Source organism: Brienomyrus brachyistius, chromosome 23 (assembly GCF_023856365.1).
Source record: "Brienomyrus brachyistius isolate T26 chromosome 23, BBRACH_0.4, whole genome shotgun sequence".
In the NCBI taxonomy this organism is placed as follows: Eukaryota; Metazoa; Chordata; class Actinopteri; order Osteoglossiformes; family Mormyridae; genus Brienomyrus; species Brienomyrus brachyistius.
In genome coordinates this window covers 5,565,137-5,588,876 of record NC_064555.1, presented here as the reverse complement: position 1 = coordinate 5,588,876, position 23,740 = coordinate 5,565,137, and the positions used below count along the sequence as shown (strand labels likewise).

The following is a 23,740-nucleotide window of genomic DNA, read 5'->3' as shown; positions in this document are numbered from 1 at the left end:
GCTTTTTTTGTTGACCTGTATATGAACTGGATGTGAGGATGTGAGATACACCAAACCGGCGTGTACCTTCTACAGGTGTGTGGTACAGAGCATCCTCACATCCTGCACCTCTGTGTAGAGCAGGCCACAGCTGCTCTGCTACAGACAGACAGCAACATCGGTAAGGAGTAAATACCGTGCAAAGGATCATGGGTAGCAGTCTGTCTACCGTCGGGGACGTCTACACCAGCAGGTGCAGGAAAACAGCCTCCTGTATCATGAGGGCCCTCACTCCCCTGTCCACGCTCTGTGTGGCCCCTTGCCATCAGGCAGGGGGGGTTAGGGTTAGGCCTCCTGCATCATGAGGGCCCCCACTCCGCTGTACACCCTCTGTGTGGCCCCTTGCTATCAGGCAGGGGGGGTTAGGGTTAGGCCTCCTGCATCATGAGGGCCCCCACTCCGCTGTACACGCTCTGTGTGGCCCCTTGCTATCAGGCAGGGGGGGTTAGGGTTAGGCCTCCTGCATCATGAGGGCCCCCACTCCGCTGTACACGCTCTGTGTGGCCCCTTGCTATCAGGCAGGGGGGGGTTAGGGTTAGGCCTCCTGCATCATGAGGGCCCCCACTCCGCTGTACACGCTCTGTGTGGCCCCTTGCTATCAGGCAGGGGGGGTTAGGGTTAGGCCTCCTGCATCATGAGGGCCCCCACTCCGCTGTACACCCTCTGTGTGGCCCCTTGCTATCAGGCAGGGGGGGTTAGGGTTAGGCCTCCTGCATCATGAGGGCCCCCACTCCGCTGTACACGCTCTGTGTGGCCCCTTGCTATCAGGCAGGGGGGGTTAGGGTTAGGCCTCCTGCATCATGAGGGCCCCCACTCCGCTGTACACCCTCTGTGTGGCCCCTTGCTATCAGGCAGGGGGGGTTAGGGTTAGGCCTCCTGCATCATGAGGACCCCCACTCCGCTGTACACCCTCTGTGTGGCCCCTTGCTATCAGGCAGGGGGAATTCAGGTTATGCAATAGGAACATGGTGCACAAATAAACTTTACCGTCACTCTCACACAGCATACCTACTGTGCCCGATGTACTTAATTATCTGGCACATCACTGCACTCCAACACTGCACTGTCACTTTACAGCCACCTAATTTTTATGGTTTTGTTTTTCTATTTTTTAATCGTTTTTATTGTATTTACAACTTCTTTGTTGTATCCCTCTGTTTTCTTTCATACTGTGCATTGGGACCCAGAGAAACACATTTCATTCCTTCATGCTGTGCAGTGTTTTGATGCATAGGAATGACAGTAAAGACCTTCGAATCTCGGATCTTCAGTCTATCTCGGATCTTCAGGTAATTGTCACGTGGCACTTAGAGCATCAAATTCTAGATATTAAAGGGTGACTTGGTTCTGAATTCACATGAAGGCTCTTCTGCTGGGTTACCCTAGGGTTTTAGGCTGGGCTACAGCATCCCTGGACGGGCACGTACAAGAACGCACCATGCGGATTATGGTCAAACTATGTCAAGAACCGAGTCTGCGTCTTTGTTGCCATCTAGTGGTCATGAAAAAAAGTTACACTCCGATGAAACAAAACGCTATGATTTGGACTGACGGTGTTTGACTTCTTATTTATTTATTTATTAATTATGAAATTTCATTTTCTCACTAAACATTTGTCATTTGTTAGAATTATATTTCATTGTGACCCTGGATTGGATACACACTGATGGATGGATGGATGGGTATTGTGTTATATATTACATAGACAGCGTTGCATGGGAGGAAAATGCATCATGCAGTATGAACAGTAATCATCAGTACCAGCCGTGCAGTCTGATAATGTCTCCCCCAGAAAAACGCAGACCTGTAACTGAATGCAGCCTTTCGCAGAGTGTCTTACTGTCAGTGTTAAATTACAGTAATAATTTCAGCTCAAAGCTTTGTCTTGCAGCCGCGAAGAGCAGAAGCCCTATTCTGAGTGTAATTTTCACTGTGGCCAGGCTCCATTAGGACTTGACATTTGAAATTCGTTGAAACCAAAGAAAAATGTTTCTCCCTCTTATACCTTCAGCGGACTCAGTACTGAAAGTGAAAATAATGCAGTTTGAGTCCTGAAGAAAACAGTCCCTGAGCACTTGTTCCCAGTTTCAGCACAATTTCAAAATTCGTGTCCAATTTCATGATCGCTCCAGGGCAGACGGAAGAAATGTCCCTCTTCTGGCACTGATTATAACTACAACCGCGGCCTTACGTAAACCCGGGACGTGAACTTAAGAACACGCCTGGGATTTTAAATGCCTGTAGGCAACAACTGAAATACAGAACAGCTTCTCGGACAAAGACTGTATGTTCATGAGGGAAATGATAGTAAGTTTGAGAAACAGTGTAGGAAAGGAGAGATGGTCTCATTTAACTGTTTGTCCCTCAGGGCCACCATACTCCCTTCGTTCTGTGTAGTAAATCCATTGACGTTACAACCGCTTATTGTGGGATACAGGGGACCTGGAACCGGAGGTGGGAAATACAGGTTCAGAAAGTACAAATCCAGACCAAGATTGTTTCAATCAACCAGTGGAGTACTCTGTCAATGTGACTCTTTATACTTAACTGGTTGGCTGAAATGAAATCTTGGTCTGGATTTATACTTTCTGAATCCGAACTTCCCACCTCCGCCTGGAACCTATAGCAGTCAGCAGAGGGCGAGGGTATGAAAGTACCAAGCCAGAGGTCATGAAGAAAGAGGTGCCAGGATCGGATCCACATGGCTCTTTATAGATTGAGTCCCAATCATATGCACTGAACTATTCCAAATAAATCACAGCCCACAACAGTATATCAATACCACAGTGAGGAGAGAGCAGATATCCGGGTGGCCGCAGTACCCATGTTACAGAAATGAGGGGTTGCTTCGTTATATTGTAGAGAAATCGTAATAATCAAACACGGCCTTTGTGCAATACTAAACATTTCACATTTGGTGGTACATTTGTGTCATTGCCAAGCAATATACAGCTATAAAGTTATAAGGTTTTACACATGAAGTCCTAATGAGCTTTGTGTTGGTGCAGCTCTCAATGCTCCCAATCTCACGTAAAAAGGTTTCAGCAGTTGTAGTTAAAGACATTAGCTAAGTATGTCTGTGAAATGCCCAAGATATATGACTGTGACAGCATGTGTGCTGTCTGGGTGAATCAGACCAATTCTGAGCACCATATTATACGATCGTCTAAGTCCAGAATTACACACATTGTAGAAGCACAGCAAAAAAATAAACAAACAAACAAACAAACAAATAAATAAATAAATAAAATCAGCTCAGATGTTAATTCCTTTATTTTTAATAGCTCATGCATTGTGATAAGAAATCAGCCTCTGTAAATGGGCCCATCTTAGATGATGGCGGCGGACAAACAGGGCCCCACTGAGAATGTCACACTTCTTCCAGCAGCACTTAGTCAACCTTCCCAGTTAATCATCTGATATGAAAGGAGTCAGGCTGACGCTTTTACCTCAAAGATAATCTAGGGGGCGCAAGGGAGCTACCTGAGAGTTTCAGATGTAATTCCACACAAAAACAGAAAGCAGACTAGGAGAAATGGACGGTCATACAGCAGGTGGGTTTTACGGAGGCGGCCGTCTCTGCCATCGCCTAGCAGCAGTCTGTCAGGGTCCCCCCCCCTCAGATCACCCCTGCCGCTGTTTGTGCCTCGGGTTGGTCTTGCAGAACACAAACAGACGGCCCCTCCGTCGGACGAAGAAGCAGTCCTTACAGCGTCTTTTCAGGGCTGTCCTGGTCTTCATCCCAGCCACCTGCTGCCAACAGGGTCCGAGCCAGCGGGGAGGGGTCGACACCAGCGCTGTAGACACTCCCATTCTGGAGATGGAGGACAGACACCTGTGCAGTGCCGTCTGCGGCAAGGAGCCACTGACCCTGTACCTGGGCAGATTATACCAAATCTGCCTGGTGAGCGAACTGAATACACGTATGAGTGACATTGTCCCAACACCTGTAAAACAAACGACACAGACATCTTATACAACAGCCATATCATACTAAACAGTTTAAAGTTATTATCAATGTATGAATCCTGATATCCTAGTGTACTGACCTGAGTGAAACACCTCCCTCAGGGGAATAACAACAAAATCCCGTCGAGCGAACTGCCAGTTGTCTTCGTCTGTAACCACTGCACCCCCTCTCACCCACAGTGTGTATCTGTGAGGAAAAACGCCTTCCAAAATCAGTCATTTTTAAGAGGTGTCATGTTTAATTCTATATTGCAAGTACTACACGGTGCCGACTCAACATTCAGATCTACACGTACGTTGTATATTGTATATGCGTTTGACTTGATCTATGCTTTAAGTGGTTAAACAGCTTACATTTCCCGTTAACCAGCCCTCGCTTCCAGTACGCAGTAATAAAAACGAGGTTCTTTGTGTGCTTTTAATAGCTGTGGAGTTATACAGGTTTGCCGTTGGTCGTTTACGGGCGTTGAGACTCGCACGCAGAGCATCACGCTCCCCCAGGCCGAGGCTCCCCGACCCTTCCCCACTAAACGCAAAATGTACCGGCACCAGCGACGATACAGGAAAACGCGCGATATCAGACTCGGAGAGGCCAGTGCTCACCTTCATACAGCAGCTATAAGGACGATACCGTGCCGGTGATGAGACTCAGGACGCCGCCATGCTGCCTCCGCGGTGACCGACTGGCAGCGCTGCGCCGGACCCGCTGGGTCCCTGAACCCGCCGGTTACTCTTGTGTCACAGAGCCGCAGTTCCGGACACATTATACCTTTATTTCTACACAGATCGTCATGCCATTCAAATTACTGTATTTAAACAGATACATGATTTTTGCGCTATTTTATATTTTCCCCCAGTTTTATATCTCGGTGTTTATAGTTTCTCTTTAGGACCCAGAGGCACCGCCGAGCTGCTTCCACGGTCCTCCGACTGCGGTGCTTTATGGGTAAAAAACACACAAGCAAGCGTCTCGGGAAAGATGGCGGCTGCCAGGGCCGGTTTATTGCCCTTCACCGGCGGGGTCCGGGTGCTGCTGGCGTCGATCAGGGGGCGAGTGGCCCCCGTGTGCTGGTACAGCGCGCAAGTGGCCGATACCGGAGAGAAGGTGACCCACACAGGGCAGGTAGGACCGCGGTTCCGTGTAAAATATCGAGTGCTGGGGCCTCTTCTGTTAACCTCGAAATGAACTGAGTGGACCATGGTTAATAATCAGCGACTAGATAAAATAGGTTCATCTAACACTATCTGTCAGCTTTCAGGCGCTCATCTCTGTTTACGGCGGTGTAATCCTGGAATTGCAGTAGGCTTTCTCATACGTTGAATGTGCGTCCTTATACATACATACATACATACAAATAATGTAACTTAGGGTTTTGGTATAGGAGCATTTGTACGGAAGCGTCGCCAAGAATTAAATCAAATTACCGGTAGTTAGCATTAATGATTTTTGGCTGATGTGCGCTCTGTTGCAGGTGTATGACGATAATGACGTCAGGAGGGCCCGGTTTATCGGCAGACAGAAGGAGGTACGGTTGTTCTCTCTTCTACACCACTGGTATAATGATCTACGTCGTGAAGGATACTGAACGCCGCAGTGTCGGGGCTTTCCCGACAATATTCAATAACCGGGTTTAAAATGGAAATAAATAGTAACTAATCGCACACTATTACTATTATAATTACCTTTTTTGGGGGGGGGGGGGGGGGGGTGACTGACTAGGGTTCCCATGAGGTTTGATCTTGTGTAGGCCAGTATTGATGAGATGGGTGTCCTGATTGCAGGTGAACAAGAACTTTGCCATTCAGCTAGTAGCAGAGGAGCCCGTGTCCTACGTGCAGACTAACGTGGTGTCCTGTGATGGGGGAGGCGGTGCCCTGGGTCACCCCAAAGTCTACATCAACCTGGTACCTAGCAGCCGCTTGCAGTGGTCGTGTCTGAGAATGAGGGGATTTTAAATCTCCTGTAACTTGCCTAAATTTTGACTCTTCTGTTGCAAAGGCAGATCATTGGTGTAACTGTAGCCTCTGTGGTCTTGGTTTGTCAGTGACAAGTAGCACTAGGGTACGGTCTACCTGCTTCAGTGACTGTTTCCTCAATCTTCCATAGGACAAGGAAACAAAGGTGGGAACGTGTGGATACTGTGGACTGCAGTTTCAGCACAAGCATCATCACTGAGGACCTGAAGCTCTGCTCCAGTCCTTTGTGTCTCTAGTGCTTTTTCCTGCTTATTATTTTCTTTTCTTTGTTTATGTGCACATTTTGTCTCGAGATGCTTTAAAAACTCTCCATTAAAACTCTGCTACACTTGGTGTTACATTCCTTTGCTGTTTGGAAAGACACTTTTCGTTTGTATTTTGTCTGGGTGTCCATCATTGTTATATGTTTTATTAATTACAAGAAATTAGTAAATATATTTAAAAATCTATTTTAAAAAATCTATGGAATATAAGCTTATTGTATAGAATATATGTCCAGGATCACATTGAATGATTTAGACAGGGAGGGTTATTCCATATTAACCCTATCGTTGTTGTTGCTTTATTCCCAATATATAAATGCTACTCTGGAAAGTATTAAAATTTGCACCAAAACGAAAATCGCTGGAAACGACCACGTGTAAATGATCAGTGGGCATTTAAATTACCCATCCATCTTCCGGAACTTATTCACGTGCCTATAGCCTATCCCACAAGCCTTGGTCTCCCCGTGTAGGATTCTGGTCTAACACGGGAAAATCGCAAACTGACTCGCACAGCAACTTATAGACACCAAGTTACCCAAACCGAGAGTAACCGGAGCACACGGAGAAAAGAAGCAAACCTCCGTACAAGCAAAGGTGGCGCGAGGCCAGTTCGCTAACTCAAGGCTAGATTTTTTTTTATTTTGCGACTGTTTTTTTTTTTCATTCCAGTCGACTGTCTCGCTATCCAAGAAAAAAATAAAACTAAAAGGGAAAGAAAAGTGGCTGCCTTTCCTGCTACATTATCGCGTGATTGGAGCGTGGATAGATCCAGAGCAGTGTTGATAGATTGGGCCGTTTTGGGTTGCATTTGAATTGCACGTGAATCGTGTTTAGTGACCCTGCTGTGGTTAGTAGGATTTGTAAAACCGTTTCATTACAAACTCTTAGATGTATCAGGCGGTATGTCGCAGAGAGTATGGAGCCCCGAATGGAGCATGGAGTGGAAAAAGTCGAAAAGTGGGATGGACCTTAGCGAGATCCCGTAATACTTATCCATTGCCATTAATTACTGCACTGTGTGCGTTTGAAGTACAAAATAATTTACTTATGGACTAATAACTATAAACCCAAACGATACAGACGTGTCCTGTAAAGTGTGATTTAAGCACTAAACTTTGGGGGACACTGCACACCATGTAAATTAAATATTATGTGTTTTTATTTGTATTTATTAATAATTGCAGTGTCCATTCACCGCCAGTGACTTTAAGCAAGACGGCTGGACTATTGAACGTGAAGTGCACAGATAAACATTGAGAAACATTACAAACATTGAAAGATATCACAGCGCGGAAAATTGTATATCTAAAGCGTATCTTTACTGCGGTGTTGGTGTTAAGGTTTAAACTCGAACCCGCTTTCTGGAATATTTCAGTATAGATTCGTATATCCGCACATGCATTTTCGAGCGAGAATACCAGGGAGGTATACCCGAAAATGGGTTTGGGTTTTAACCTTAACTAGTATGCACGGTAAAGTTAGCTTTATATTCAGTTTTCCATTTGTAATATCTTTCAATGAAAGCAATCTTAACCCCTTGGTTTTCCTGATTTCTTTACGAGTGAATTTTAATTAACATTTCAATGGTTGTACGTGCACTTTACGTTCAATAGTCCAACGATCTTACTTGAATATTGCACATTCTGTGTCATTTATCATTATGTAGTTATGCACTCGTATAATAATGCAGAAGTCAATAGTAGGCAGATCAGATACCTCAGATCAATGGCCAATGGCTCCAATTATACGAGTTTAGGAGCCAATGGCTCCTAAAGTTTTTTTTTTTGTCTGAAGCCCTGTAACGTGAGTTGTTTTTAAATAATTACAAAAAATGAACAAAACATTCAGTTACTGCTTTCGCAGTCTGTTGAAGTATATGCTCACTTGAGTAGAGGTTTAACGTGAAAATGTGTTTAAGTCATATATGAGGGCGTAGCGGGAAAGCGCTTTGATGAAGCTGTTTTAGGGGTGTCGCCTTTAATACTGTACGCGGTGCCGCACAAATTGAAAGAGTCTGACCTCTATCGAGACGCGGGCTGACATTGCGGGGAGGGCACGGGGCCGCCTGTTTGCAGGATGCCTCCCACACCCTTGAATAATGAGAAATGCCTTACTCTCTGAGCTCGACTTTACAAAGGACACCAGGAATCTGCACCTGTACCATCCCTTTCATATTAAGGGAGGAGATTATGGATGTGCTTTACTGAACACCGCCCAGTAAACGAACCCAGGCTGTCTAACTAACGGGACAGAAAACTCTCCTGACAAGTTAAAACATATTTAATAGCTTTATTTTATTTATTTATAATGTCAATATAGAATAATCGTATATATTTATATATAGTACTGAATGTAATTACAATATAATAAAATAAACGATATTTTCTCTGTGTACTCTTAAAAAACTGCAGTCACAAACTATGTTATTTTAAATAAATTCACCTTTAGAAATCTATAGCTGATATATTGCCGTTAGTGTGCTTGTTGGGTGAAATTATGGAAAGCTTCGCGAACATAATTCCGTTTCAGCATTTCAAGAAGATGAAATGATTATGTTGAGCTCTGACAGCAGTGGACGCCGTGCGCCGAGATAGAGGGAAATGCAGCTCGTTGTTAAAATACTTGGAAATAAAAACATATGTGAACCTTGAAATAGATAAGCTGTTGGAAAATTGAATTAGTTGAATTAAATGGGCCTGTAGATGTTTAACATTTCGTATAAGGTTTAAGCTGAAATATGATCAGTCGCTTCTTCCGTATTGCTTAACCAGTGATGAGTTGCTGTGCGATTTAATATTTTTAAACATGTCTCCTCTTTTACGTGTTTACTAAAATAAATAAGCCTACAGAGTTAGTAGTTTAATTTTAGTAGAAGGTCCTAAAATTCAATTGTATAGTCTTACCACATATCATAATTCCTCTTCCATTTATTTTTTACTTCGATTACGATAGTCCTGCTGCTTTGATAAATCAGTCTATATCCAAGTCATCGAAAGTTAATGAGTTACTGCCCATTATTATACTTAAAATCATTTAACACGATCTGTCATTTCCAGTTAAATAAACGAGAATCGTTATTTAATCAATAGCCAAAGCTACTTTCATGTGCTCATGGCATGAAACCATCGTGGTCTTTTGCCAAATATTCACTTCGGTTAGCTTCCTATTTTCATTTATAGTACAATCAACGTACTTCTAGCAGAATATCTTAAGTAGGAAATAACTCTGCCAACGTTTGGTCTTAAGGTTCTATTGGACGCTTATTTCTCGACGCATGAATAATAATAATCTCACGTGAAATATGTGGGTCTTATATGTGTTTCTGGTTTATTTCACCGATGTACATTAATAGGCCTACATAACGGCGGTGGCTAACTTGGTACCTTCGACTGAACAATTAAATCGTGTGATTTATTATTTGTCTCTTCTTTACTTAGGCGTTGTGACAAAACCTATTACCGCTCCCGACGTCCCAAGTGGGTATATTTAAAGACAGTCTATCTAGATATTATCGACCGGAATTGTAAATATTTTATGGGTCCCGTCGTTTGAGGTCAGGAGATTCTCTTACTGGCGGCTAGAGATGAATTTTCGTTCTTTGTTCTTCTCTCGTCGTCGCTCTCAAACTTCCTCAATGAAAAATAACGGCTCACTGATTGTATACTTTAAGTTTGAGCCCATGACAAAAGTAGACTGTTAATTAATTTTACTATGCTTCACCCCTAACGAATGGAACGGACCGTATCAAATGTAAAGGTAAATTGAGCATCTATTAATGGCTTCAAAAGTTCAATTTTAACTGCATGGTTGCGGGACATTTTCATGAAAATGTGGAATTTCTTGCACATATCGTACAATATTAAGGACTTATTTCCATATATAAAATCGCTTTCTCAAAATATATGCCTAATGATATGAATTCTAATATAAAGGAAACATTATAGTGGGTTTACTTAAGTTACACAGCCTACATTAACGGTTGTGAGTCGCTTTTTTTTGTGTCGTGCCTCTGTGTTTCAAGACTTCACTGGGGAAATCTATCTCGATTGGCTCTCCTGATGACATTCTTACCCAAAGCGTCGATCCCTCGCAGAAACGCGGGTCCCGGGAGACAAGACTCTCACGCCTTATTGCCGGGAACCACTTTTACTTTTCATCGCATAAACCGAAAGTCGGTGTCAAATTACAGTTTCGAGTCCAAGTATCTTTTCCTCCACTCACGATATAAAATGCATGATATGAGGTCTGCACCAGCACAGCCGGTTTCTAACGTCTGAACATAAAAACATATAAGGTAGCCTAGTAAGATCAATACAAATATGCATTCCATTAAACAAAGATCAATTCAAGTTTATTTCTCTCATGTCTATTGGAAATTACTATTAACGATGTACAATACAATTACCATGTCACGATCGTGATGTTGCTGGTTTCAAAACAATGAACATATATATAAGGGTTAAGATAAAAATTGTACTATAATATTTACAATATATTGCTTAACTTTAGAAGTCTTTTACATTATATTACAAGGTACCTGCTATTTTGGATTTCTTTAAAAAATGCACGAATACGACAGATAATTTTCGCTTCACCCGTCACGGACACTGTTAAACTCATTTCAGCACCAAGGACAGCAGATCCCCCCCCATAGGGGAAAAAAAGTATTTTTCAACGAGAAAACGTGTAATTCCTGTTTAGGGAAATGTGTGTGGTTCTGTGCAATTTTGCAGTGGTTAACGAAAGTCACGAGACAGACAGACCTATAACGAAAATGTCCCTCTTTGGACGCTTCATGTGCGATTTTACTGCCATTATTTATTTCCACTTATAGTATTTCCCAGAGTTTTGACAAGACTGTCAAGCTAGATTGTTTTTTTTTTTTAATAAGAGAAAAACAGTTTGCTTCCTGGTTTCGGAAAATCCGACAAGTATTTATTTGGCTGTTGATGCTTTATTGACGCTACTTGCTCCTTCATCACGCCGAAAGATGAGTCGCAGATTGCAGACGCCTCCACTACAGCGCATTTTGTCGAGGCTCCAGATACCGTGGTATTAACCAGCACCTGGTTTACAGATCTGTGCCGAAATAACGGGTCATGGAAGACCCCGTCAACCCAGCTCCTCAAAGTGGCTACTGGGGAATCCTGTTGCCTGTCCGTGCTTTTCACAGAGTTGGACACTGGCGACGCACATTTATGCATGCAGGATGGATATTCGGCTGGGTTCAAAGAAATGGCCGTATGTGCCAGAGACCATATTTTCGGCTTGTTGGTTTGTGATTCCTCCCTATAAACTATTTCTGTCAGCCCTCTGCCGTTAATATTTCCTTCGCAGCTGTCTGGAAATCTTCGCAAGCAGCTTTTGGTCAGATCCCCGTCCTCGGTACAGGCTGGTCCCGGGGATACTTTGGGGCGACCATGCGGGTAATCTGTCCTTGGATACGGGTGCTTTAGCTCGCTGTTAGGGCTTCCTGAAGCGATCGAATGGAAATCCTCCATATCACTTAGTCGGAAATCTTTTTCTCCCAGTGCTTGATGCTCTGAAACATATACATCGATTTAACATATTAACAAAACACGCAGCTTAAATGCAGATCAACCCCAGAATACACTTGGAATTCTTATGTAAAATTACTCTCAGGATAAAATAGGCCAATAGAACGAATAGACGTGCCTTTGATATATATTCAGAGAAAGAAATTTAAGAAGAAAATGATCTGCGGCGAAAAAATTTATCTTGTGTTACTATGCGTACTAACCATGGTCTCTGTTTTCGCCTTTGATTAGTTCACCATCTTCTTCATCGTCATCATAGCTCTTGTCGTCGGAGCTTTTGGTCCGTGGGGGCCATGTCATTTGATTCTCCTTCTTCAGTCTCCTGCGGGCGTTGGCGAACCAGGTGGACACCTGGGTGAGGGTCATCTTGGTGATGATTGCCAGCATGATCTTTTCCCCCTTGGTGGGGTACGGGTTTTTGCGGTGATCGTTGAGCCAGGCTTTCAGCGTACTCGTTGTTTCGCGGCTGGCGTTTTTCCTCCGCGCCCCGGCATCCATCGATCCGTATCTAGCGGTACAGACAGGAAGACTCAGAGTCTTACCTTAATAAATAATTTACACAAGAGCTCAGGTGGGCTGGGTACTTGTACAAACAGTGCTGTCAGTAATAAAAAGTAACTCTTGTAATTATATAGCTATTCCGCTGTGGAAGTTAGTTCAACACTACATAACGACGAAGGATAAGACAGGGTGCTTCAATATTGCAACAGCAGTTTCCCCATTAGTTAAATCGCATCATATTTGTTGTACACATATTAAACGTTATTGTTGAGAATTGCTGTATTAAATTTAAATGTATTGGGAAAAGTACATAACTGTTGGTGCTGAATGCAGTTTGAGATTGAGATTCAATTTCCTTCTAAATAATGAACTTTACAGGTTGCCTCTCTTGGACCTCGTGCAGTCTACTTTATGTCGTTCATACCTGTCGTATGAGTATTGTCCCAAAGCGGAGTCACAGGGGTAACAGGCGGCAGCGGGGGGGATGCCGGCAGGCGCGGAGACGCCCCCGTCTTTGGCTTCAAATGCGCTCTGCAAACGCACACGATACACTGCAGACCAGGCCACAGAGGCTGATACTCATGCACCCAGGCATGCTAACCTTTACAGCGATGCTCATCGTTCATATTTGCGAGGTGTGAGAGATTTCATCGAAGGGGTGAAATCAAAATTCATCCTTTAATTAGTCATCAATTACACATCTATTTCTGTACTCCACTGTGCGTTTCAAGACGGCATTTTACATACTTTATAAAAACTAGAACGATGGTTTTAAATAGCAAAACCTTATTACTCGATTTCTATTCACTGAATACTGCAATAACTGAAAATTAAGTATCGATTAAATTACGGGCCGCCCGTAAATCAGTTAAGACATATCACGCCATTTAATCATTCGAACTTATAGTTAATGGATCAAAATAATATGCCGTACACGTTAAAAAAATAAATAAACGTGCTTATAAATCCGAATAAGCCCAGAGTCATGTCTATGTTTTGCAAAACGTCCCATTAAATAGCCTAATGTCCAGTTACATGCGTCAAACATCTATAGCTTCTCTCAAGCCCAAAAGATGAATGTCAGTCATTAACGAGTACTTCGTTCCGGTGGGATATAACCACATACAGACTGAAGGGAAGATCCAGGACCGCTTACCAGGGGGTAGAAGGCTGAAGCGTCTGTCCCGTAGGTAACGTAATTCCCGTAGCCTTGGCTTCTGGGGTAGGGATTCCCGTATAGAGAACCGGCGGGGCTGAGATCATGCCTGGCCAGAAGCCGGCTCTCATAAACCGGGCAATACACCGGCGTCTGTGGGGAAGCTGCCATCACTCCTCCTCCAACAGCAGCTCTGCCGCTGGACTCGCAGCAAGCCGTCAAAGAATTGGTTGCCATCAGGAACTGAGCGGAATAGGAAAACAAATTTTACTCGGTTATTTTCGGACTGGATCGTTTAAAGTCTGTTACTGGTATGTAATTCTGACACTGAATAGACATATGACCACCGTGTGCACTAAAGAGTTCTAATTACGATTATAAACTCGAGTCAAAAAGCAACCTATACATCATTGATATTGTTTTGGCATGCAGTCCTGTAAAACGACACGTTTATATGTGTTCTACATAAGGTGAAAAGATCCGCAAAATCGACATGACAGTGGATCTCAGAGTGTAGATATCAGATTTAACTCAATCCCGCATTTATTCTGGCTGTTTATTGTTTAATGGCTAATCAATAACGCTGAGACACAATTCATAACATTAACGATATCCAGTGGCGCTATTCTTACCTGCGGTGTCGAGGAGCAGTGGTATCCCAACTGCGGGTAAGACATGGCAAAGAAATCCAGGTGTGCGAGGGTCTCCGCTTCTGGATGACGGACTGACCGAAAGTCAGACTCACAAGAAGGACCACACACTCATATATCATTTCATAAATCGCTCATTAATTTTCAGAAAATATATTATTATCGTGTTTCTTTGGTATATGCCCTTAAATATCGAATAAAACATAAAAGAGAATAACAAATCACCGCAGTAAAGTCCGATGTCAGAAGTATGTTACTTTACAAAAAAAAGTACCATCAACACAGGAGCGAGGAGTCACGCTGTTTTTAAACACCGGCCACTATGACGTCAGAGCAAAACGACAGAAATGTAACTTACACGCACGTTCGCCGGGATTGAAAAGTTTCCGGACAGGGATGACATTCAGCGATTAAACTAAACTAACACAGTTTTTAAACGGAAACATTCATTCTTTCGTTTTTATTTCGAGCTACTGTCTTGCCAGGAGTATTACATTGAAAAAGGCAAACTGCTTCTTGCGGAAATTCTTAACAGTCATAGACTAAAGGCACGAAAGATAGTTTGATATCGTTACAGATGAAATTATTGGTGGTGTATCCCATATTTTTTTCTCTCTTTTTTGGCCCAGCTGGAAGGCCGCCCACACTGACAGATAGATTGAGGGTGATTGATGACCCAGTCCTTATATAGAGAACAGCCTAACATAATACTGTCGGCATAATTACTTTAATTTACAGACGAAAGGCCTTCAAATTAAATTAGAAAAGAGATAGATAGATAGATAGATAGATAGATAGATAGATAGATAGATAGATAGATAGATAGATAGATAGATAGATAGATAGATAGACTGGAGTTATTTATTCAAACGCTTATACTTAAATTAAGTAATAAGACACGCTATAAAACTAGGACATCTTACATAGTTTGATATGTAATTTACGTTATATGGAAACGTATGGTGTGCACGGTGTGATGAACATCGGCGTGCACCGTACCACCGAGTATTGATTTGTTTAAACATTTCTCTTAACGTTATTTTTTTACGAAAATGTTTTAAGAAAGGCAAGAACAGCAATTAAGCAAAACTCCGAGTAAGGACACAAAAGTCTGGTCATTTTACAAAGATAAGCTTTGTGAGTTAAAACACATTTCCTAATATCAAACTGCCACTGGCTGAAACATGACCGTTGTTTGGATATAAGGAAGGCAGCTCCCGAGGCACGCTGAGTATAGCTGCTTTTAAATAAACAGGTACAAGTAGAGATCAAAACAGAAGACAGGAATAACTTTACTTAGTTCCAAAATGAGTGATTTAACAAATATAGCAAAATGAGTTTCATATCATCAATATTCCTAATGGCCATTCACATGGGCATGCGTGAGAAGGGGTTTGCTTTGTTGATATTTATAACCACACCCATTTATTTTTATAATGACGATTGGCTTATGTTTAGTGCTTGAGGGCCCCTACCACTGTTCCTATAGTGATATTAGGTGCTGGTTTAGCCAGTCAGTTGGAGGTTAAGGACCTTAATCACAGGCCAAACAGACAGATCACTCTGCCAGGCTGGGATTTGAACAGCCAATCTTCTGATCACAAGCACTGCATCCTAACCTCTTGGCCCACAAACTGTCTCCATTTGATTGCATGCAGAACTGATTCCTCACCCCGACCATCATCCACGGTTTTGTTTTAATTTTGTTTTACCAAATGCACGCATTTATCTCCCCCTGGTGGACATTAATTTCCCTGAAAATGTAAAATAACACCTCTCGTTAACTTTAGCTCAATGAAAGTTCCACATGCTCGGCTGCTTGAGTAAAAAATGAGCGAGGCACCTCGTTGCACATTGATGAGGCAACATTGATGCCACTGTGATGTCATAGTGCTGCAATGACCAAATCATTATTAGTAGCAGTAACTCACCAAACAATTGGACAGTAAAAGACCAAGGTGACCCAGGGACAGAAAACATGGCGGATGGATACAGGACAAGGAAGGAAGGAGCTCTGCAGCACAGAACTGTGAGTATCAGGGAATCCTAAATACGGCTTGTTAGGTTCTGCAGTCCTTCTCCATATTCAGCAAAAGATGCGTGGTGAAGTATAATCCCACCACATCTATCCATCATCCTCAGTGGGACGCCTTACAAAACAGCACAAAGTTAGGTATCATGGAGCCAGGGCACCAGCTGGGTGCAGGATTGATCCCCTAACAGCCCGGAGACGGCATGCTGGCAGACCCTCACTTTGGAGGTGAACAGGCCTGACTTTATAACACTGACACGAAAAATGAGAAAACAGTGGTGATTTATCACAGATGGGCTGCGAGTTAAAAACAGAAAATCCCACATGAAGGACATGTATGAGTTACAGAAACAGGATGTAAGTAACTCCTTTATAAGGAATTGCTTTTGACCTCCATTTTAAAATCGGCCATTTGCACCCCTTCTGTAGGATCATATGACTCCACCCTTCTGGGTCGGTTCCTACGTGTCTGTGTGTGAACAGACGTGATTGACCACATGCAGGCAGGTTAATGGAAGCTCACTTCTCCTGGGGGGGGGGACTGATTTGGCATGACAGGAAGGGCAGGCAGCCACACCCCACTGACGACTGACATGAGGAAGACTGAGCTTTGGGCCCCCCAGGCAGCCTGGATGACTGACAAGGCAATGAGGTTCCAGTCGTACGTGGCCAGTGGTCCCTCAAAGCTGAATAGTCACCATTTATGCTTGATGAGGACGTGGAACTTTTCACTATGCTGCTCTGTATGTATCGGAAGGTTTTAAACATTTACAGAATTACTCCTGAGAATGTTTATTTGCCATACAGATTAAATTGTTTCACTGTAGAAATTATTCTGTATTCATAATCCTTTGGTCACGTTTTATCTAAATGGTAGGTCTGTGTCTTTGGACTCTAAAGGAAAACTGGAGAATCTGGAAAATCTTGCAACTCACATAAGACAGGGAGAAGATCCCTAACCGCTACGCAGGGTGGTGCAAGGGTGCAGTGCAGCCCACAGCGCCAGTCTCACTTCAGACTGTGAACTTTCAGACTTTGAAAGTTATATTGGAAGGTAGAGTTTGTGGACCAGTAGGAGGCGCCTTACTGGCCGATGTGCCTTCAATGCCTTCAAGAGGAGGAGAGAACATTGGATCTAGCCACCGACTCCCTGTAGTCAATAAAGATCATTAAGGATGCCACTTTCCGTAATGAGTGATGGTCTTGACTCCACTGTCCAGGCTAAACTCCAAGTGTCTCTCCTAATTGCTCTCAGTATAATTAATAGTTTTTTTTTTAAAGGAAAAACAGCTAATTAAACCATGTGCCAAGTTTTCTAGGTAGATATTAGAGCCAAGAATCCTGGAGATGAGTGATTTATGATCAAGGGTGCTTGTGTAGTGGTTTTCATTTTCTAAAAAACAGACTGAAGTGTAAAGATTATTAATGCATTTTATTCATTAATTACTTAATATCTCTTAGGGGATTCATTAAGCATCTATCACCACAACCATCATCATCATCAACATAATCAAATAACCATCTACCGATATGATCTCCTATCCTGAATAATCAACAGGAAGCTATTTATTTGAGTATCATATGGAAAATTACAATTAAAAGAAACTCTAGTTACCTATCATCGATGTTCCATAAATCATGTGTTTTCCTATTTGCTTACCTGGCCAATTACACACTAATTCTCTGTGGCTTTCTGGGAAATGTAGGACTGAGAGGGCAGTTGTCCTTGGGACACTTGCAGAAAGATCAGATGCACCAACCTGGAGCTTGTAAAATTCAACATTCACAAATATAAGATATTATTTCATATCATTTAAAAAGCACCATACATGTTACTGACAGCTAGCACTTTGATAATGTCATGTGATACAATCGCTGTGGTCATGGTGACTCAGACTGAATGAAAGAATGTTCACTGAAAATACCGACCCACGCAGGTGCTGTGAGGCACGAGGATGAAGAGGTAAGCGATGAAGACTCCTAAGGGCCTTTGCGTGGGCACGCCGACTGGATGGACCTGCGTAGCTCTGCTTCCAAGGGGCTCCCACTGTCACTGTTGCCGTGATAAGAGGCTTCGCATTTAACGGCTCGGTGGCCGCATCCTCCGCCAGAAAGCCAGCCCAATTCCCCACGGCTGTGAGCGTCGCGGCCCGGAGCACTGGAGATGGGGACGGGAGGCCGGCCTAATTGAATCGGAGGCCTTCGGAGACGTCCCCAACCACTCTTTGCAAAAAGGAGCCGGCTCCCAGGGTACAGGAGGCCACCGCTCCAGACTGGCCTCAGAGAAGCATTCAATTTATCACATGGAAGCCCATCTATTGAGCGCTACACCTGTGGCAGCGCTCCTCCATCTGCTCCCAACTACAAGGCCGGAATAAATATTTGATTCTGTTGCTTCTGAGGGTCTGCAGGCAGGCTAACATGCCCCCTATCCTTACAGCCCCTAACCCCCCACACAAATCTGCATAGAAACTCAAATAATCATGGCTGATGGCGTATGACGATCTGGTCTTTTTCAGACTGCGAAGTGAAGAGAAATCACTGCATCACGAGTTTCATTCCCGGTGTTGAACTTTGACACCGGCACGGGTCTCAAAACAAATGTGCTGAATGTTTAATATCACGCGAGGCCAGTATCACAGTGTTCCCACGAACCTACACTCTAATAGAATGATCTTCCGGGTTCCAGTGTTTCTGCTGTAAGCTAGATAGATATCTCATTGTTTGTATAAAAAGCATTAACATGGGGAGGGGGAGGGGTAAGGCAGGAGTGAACATTCCTCTTAAGCCTGGATGGTGACTAGAACAGTGGGTTAGAAATCTGTATGTGGAAGGTTGTGGGTTTGAGTTCCAAGGCCGGCAAAGTACTTATACAGCCACTGAGCTCTTGAGCAAGGTAATTAACCTACGCTGTAAGCAGGGGTGGCGTTCTGGATTCTGCTCTCTGACCCCAAGCTTTCTCCACTTCAGACAAAAGTGTCTGCTAAATAAATAAATGTAAATTGACTCCCAAACCACGGGTCACTCCTCCCAGGCTTGCTGGAGGTCATCCTTGCCGGCCTGATCCCCAGGGGTCAGTTCCTGGTCCATTTCCGTTTTCATTTTCACACCAAGGACGCCCAGCATCTAAAGCACCTTCGACACCAGCATCTGCATTCTCTGTCCCCTCCACATTCCAGGCGAGGCACGAGTGTGACTCACACAAAGCAGAAACACACAAAGTGTCATGAGAAGTTCACCAGCCACTTAAAAAGGAAATTGGCCAAAGTGTTTTTAAGCTCGCAAGTGTCCCTCTGGGCCCAGGCTGAATGAGGCAGGAAAATGCATAGAGCGTAGCAGTGCGGTGAGCTGAAAATGCCGTTTACTCCTGAAGCTTGAAACGCGTATGGGGGGGGGGGGGGGGTGACTGGAAAGTCCTCTCCAGCGTGTCCTAGAAAATAGCCCTAGCACATGTTGACTGTTTCCTGTGTCTTTGTGTGGTTCGGGAGTGTGACTCCGACTGTTGAGGTGAGGCTGGGTGCTGCATCGCCAATCCAATTCCCGCCAAGCAGCACAAAGTTACAGAAGTAAGAGACTCGATTACACAAAGACATAGTCGCTCACTCTTCCCACGACGCAGACGAATAACCATGTGTCCATTAAAATGATTCGTTTTCCTGAAAGGTTACTCTGGCAGTGCCAGCATGAACACGGACAGCCTGAGCCAGCTGGCTCTGTAGCTGTGACCTTTGACCTTTCTGTCCATTACTGCCCAAAACGCTTCACTGCGGTAAGGTGTCTCTACAGGCCGGATCACCGCTTTCAATCTTCCCTTATTTTCTTTCCTTTTCAGATAGTCCTTACTGGGGATTTACATCGAGTGGATCGTACCCAAAAATGCTAAGATATGCGGTGTTAAAAACCCTTTACCTGGCCATGAATTCAGTACGTATTTCACGTGAGCATGTATGTGCCTGAACTGGAATTTTAATTGAACAGTAATTGAGATCAATTTGTTTGGTAGACAGAATTTCAAAATGCAAAAAAGAGAGAAAAGTTATACCCTTAAGCAGGGATCACCGCTTTCAATCTTCCCTTATTTTCTTTCCTTTTCAGATAGTCCTTACTGGGGATTTACATCGAGTGGATCGTACCCAAAAATGCTAAGATATGCGGTGTTAAAAACCCTTTACCTGGCCATGAATTCAGTACGTATTTCACGTGAGCATGTATGTGCCTGAACTGGAATTTTAATTGAACAGTAATTGAGATCAATTTGTTTGGTAGACAGAATTTCAAAATGCAAAAAAGAGAGAAAAGTTATACCCTTAAGCAGGGACAGAGCACAGATGTAACAATTAAGCAGATTATGCAAAATTACACACAATTATAATAACAAATGCAGAAGAAGAAATTTAACTGCATATCATGTGTTTTTTTTATTCAGCAAATACCAAAAGGGCACTAAAAACAGATTTATCTGAGATTGTACTGTGTATTACATCAGATGTAAAATGCAAGATAAATTCATTTGGGGAACTTGTTGCCTGCTTGTTTAATAATGTGTGCGGCTGCTGCCCACAATTAGTGACTACACCCGGTTTTAATTAATTTCCTGTTAAATAAGGTATCCAGTATTCGGGAAGGATTTTAGATGGTGACTTGGCTCTTTATTTCGTGGAGAAGTTTTAGTTAGAAAAAAAACATTATTTGGTACATTATTTAACAACATTTCCATTACTTAAAATGTTTCAATAGCCGCTTTATAAAAATATTTGCTGACGTACTTCGCTGTGAAGGAAGATAACGTCGTAAACGTTGAGTTAAGGACGTGATTTCTCTATTTCAGAGCGATTGAAGTTTAAGGGATTCACAGGCGCCCTCAACTGGTTATTCTGGGTATCGTTTTAATGTATCAACGATAAAGCAACCAGAATTATTCCAGGAAAAAAATCCACGCTGAACCAATGTATCTCCTTTCAAAATTAACTTTCAGATCCTAGACATTAGCCCAAAAGGCTATTAAAATGACCCAACATATTTTCAATGATTTATTCGGTATAGGATGGAGAGAGAGGTCTCTAGCAGGTGTGGACTGGCCAATGGGCAGTTGGGGAATTTTCCCGGTGGGCCAGTCTGGTGAGAATCGGTCCTTCTTCCCCAACACTGGCATTGTATGGCATATCTGACCATTATCAGTATAACATACCAAGGAGACCCCCCTGCCTCCCTCCCACAGACAGTGACAAATGATCAAATTAGGGTAGTCAAATTCCGGGGTTGCTTTTTGTGGCCAGTCTGCTCCTGGTTTCCAGTTTACCGGTGGTGGTGTTGGGTGAAAAACAAAAGATGGAACATTGTGGGAAACTGAGAGAAGTCTATTCGCCAAGCAGAATGATGTCTGACTTGGGGGGGGACACATTAATGCAGTGTGGACATGCACACCCCCAGCCACAGAGCTGGGGCAGGATTGAAACCCAACACGTAAAATAGTAATCTCATCATAATTTAGCATTTGTTTAAACATGGTGTTCAGATCATTTTAAAATTAGTTTAAAATTACATTATTGCACACAGCAGTCTTTGCGAGAACCCCTTGGGTACAGCCAGTGATCAAACCAGGACCATTTAGGCTTTGTGACCAAATATGTTCCCCAGTGTCCCCATAAACCGCTGAGGAAATGAGGGAGATGGCAGCCATTGTCTCTAAAATAAAAGAAACGTGCCTTTCAATAGTAAGCATGTCTGTAGCGTCAGTGAAAGATGCAGCTGTGGACAGATGACTGATGGTCACGTCAATCACGCAGTGTGTGGGAGGAGCTTGGCATATTGCAGCTGGTGATTGGCTCAGGATGTGTCTAATTAGCATAATGCTGTTTCAAGCAACAGTCTGTCCTGCTCCCTATGACTTTCACCCTCCAGCCCCTCCTCGGCACCTGTGCCAGGCGTAGGGTAATTTTTTGTGGCACTGACGGCCGCCTGGGGTGCCGTCCTCCGCTGGGGCCTCCTCCATAGAACTCTGACCATCTGACAGGCCCCGCCCCCTTGCCCAGATTGCAGCCCATTCAAGAATGATGCTCCCCTAGGATATCCCCTTCTCCCCACACATTTGCTATCAGCAGACCACCATTCCTTGTCATCTAACCACGGCAACAGATTGTCTGTCCCGCCCCTGCCTCATGCCCCTTCCCCCAACCCAGTTGGTCTTCATGCCCCAAACTCCCGCAGCTGTAACTGAACAGCTACAGAGGGCGCTGTTCCCTTTCAGGATGCTGTCATGTGACCGGTGCTGACCCCCTCTTCCTAATCTGGCAGGTTGGTTGCCTGATGGGAGCCTGCCCCCCCCCCCTCCCCACCCCAGCCCCCAAGCCTTGCCTCGCGTGTCAGACTCCATTTCATCCCTCATCAATACCCATAACACTGATGACTTTCAACCCGTCGCGACAACTGGAGGCTCACGGGGACGCCGGTCCACTCATCTGGCGATTGATTAACGGGAAACGCAAGTAGCTCTGAAGTGTCTCTGGGGACATACAGGGAACGGGGCTTAGCTCAATCAGAGCCCGATTTCCGACTTACCAGGGACGCAAATAACGTTACCAACATTAACCAGCATTATATAAATGACTTTGCCACTAATTGCTTATATTCATAATCAGGTCCCAGCAGCTCACAATGCTGTAATTGGAAAGGCATTGTTCCCATTCAAAAGTGCTAACAGCTTTGATGAGTACCCACTAATAAACGTAAATGCCATTATCCAGGAGGCCGAGCGCTCCATCAGGCCTCCATAAGCAAAAGTTAGATCCTGGGAGGTAGTCACCCAATGAATGATCTGCTGATGTTGCATGCCCAAACTAATATTTCAGTTTTTATTATTTTTCCTGCTTTATTAGATGGTCTTCTTGACTTGACTTGATAGAAACATTGACTTGTTAAATAACAAACCCCTAATCTTTTCTCTCACCACTTCTCTAGTCAGTAGAAAACTGCCCCGCATTCTAAGTCGAAAGACCCGTTTTATTATTCAAGAGCTTCAGTTTCATCTGTCGCATTTATGTTTGAAATAAAAAGTGTAACATAAATCAATGGAAATTCTTGAAGCGCCGACTGTTCGTGTTTTAGACGAGACACCTGGGCTGTAAGTGGTGGCTTTTCGTCAGGTCTTACTGCAGGACGTCACGATCTCTTGACAGCCTTCCTTCCTGCCCACACTCAGGCGGGTCCTCTGGGATCACGATTCCTTCTGTTGCTTGTCCACTCGAATCCTGTCATGATCAGAAGGTAACAAAATATATCCCGACTATTTATCAGGTCGATGGGGATGTCGCACGTCATCAAGGGTCACTCTAATCATGGATTATTGACTGTCAGAGATGAGTACTTTAGCAGGTGGGATCCAAGGAGATGGATCTTCTAAATCTCCATGAAAAAAAAACAGAACAAACTTATAACAGCTGTGTTACACCTGCTTTATGAGGTCCTGAGTTTGATAAAAATGATCAGTGAGCTTTGCACAGGGTTCAGTTTTGCTGTTCCCTGAGCATTAGACTTTGTACTTTTATTTTTATTTTTTATCGAGTCTCTTGCATCTCTACATTTGCAGTTGTGTT

General features: G+C 43.6%; 2 protein-coding genes and 1 long non-coding RNA gene across 3 annotated transcripts; 1 reads left to right on the top strand and 2 right to left on the bottom strand.

The window, feature by feature from the left end:
• Positions 1–3,703: 3,703 nt before the first annotated feature.
• On the bottom strand, positions 3,704–4,758 carry LOC125719433 (uncharacterized). The gene is made up of 3 exons (XR_007385086.1): positions 4,612–4,758; positions 4,089–4,195; positions 3,704–3,986 (listed from the first exon to the last, which is right to left on the bottom strand). It is a non-coding gene; the product is annotated as an uncharacterized LOC125719433 (long non-coding RNA).
• Positions 4,759–4,943: 185 nt separating this feature from the next.
• ndufs6 (NADH:ubiquinone oxidoreductase subunit S6) lies at positions 4,944–6,323 on the top strand. Its single transcript, XM_048994192.1, has 4 exons — positions 4,944–5,131; positions 5,481–5,534; positions 5,791–5,913; positions 6,116–6,323. The coding sequence occupies exons 1-4, from the start codon at positions 4,988–4,990 to the stop codon at positions 6,182–6,184; spliced, it is 390 nt and encodes a 129-aa protein (XP_048850149.1). The 5' UTR covers positions 4,944–4,987; the 3' UTR covers positions 6,185–6,323.
• A 4,811-nt stretch (positions 6,324–11,134) lies between these two features.
• On the bottom strand, positions 11,135–14,143 carry LOC125719312 (iroquois-class homeodomain protein IRX-4-like). Its single transcript, XM_048993970.1, has 5 exons — positions 14,099–14,143; positions 13,467–13,709; positions 12,735–12,841; positions 12,013–12,317; positions 11,135–11,793 (listed from the first exon to the last, which is right to left on the bottom strand). The coding sequence occupies exons 1-5, from the start codon at positions 14,141–14,143 to the stop codon at positions 11,135–11,137; spliced, it is 1,359 nt and encodes a 452-aa protein (XP_048849927.1).
• Positions 14,144–23,740: the final 9,597 nt, after the last annotated feature.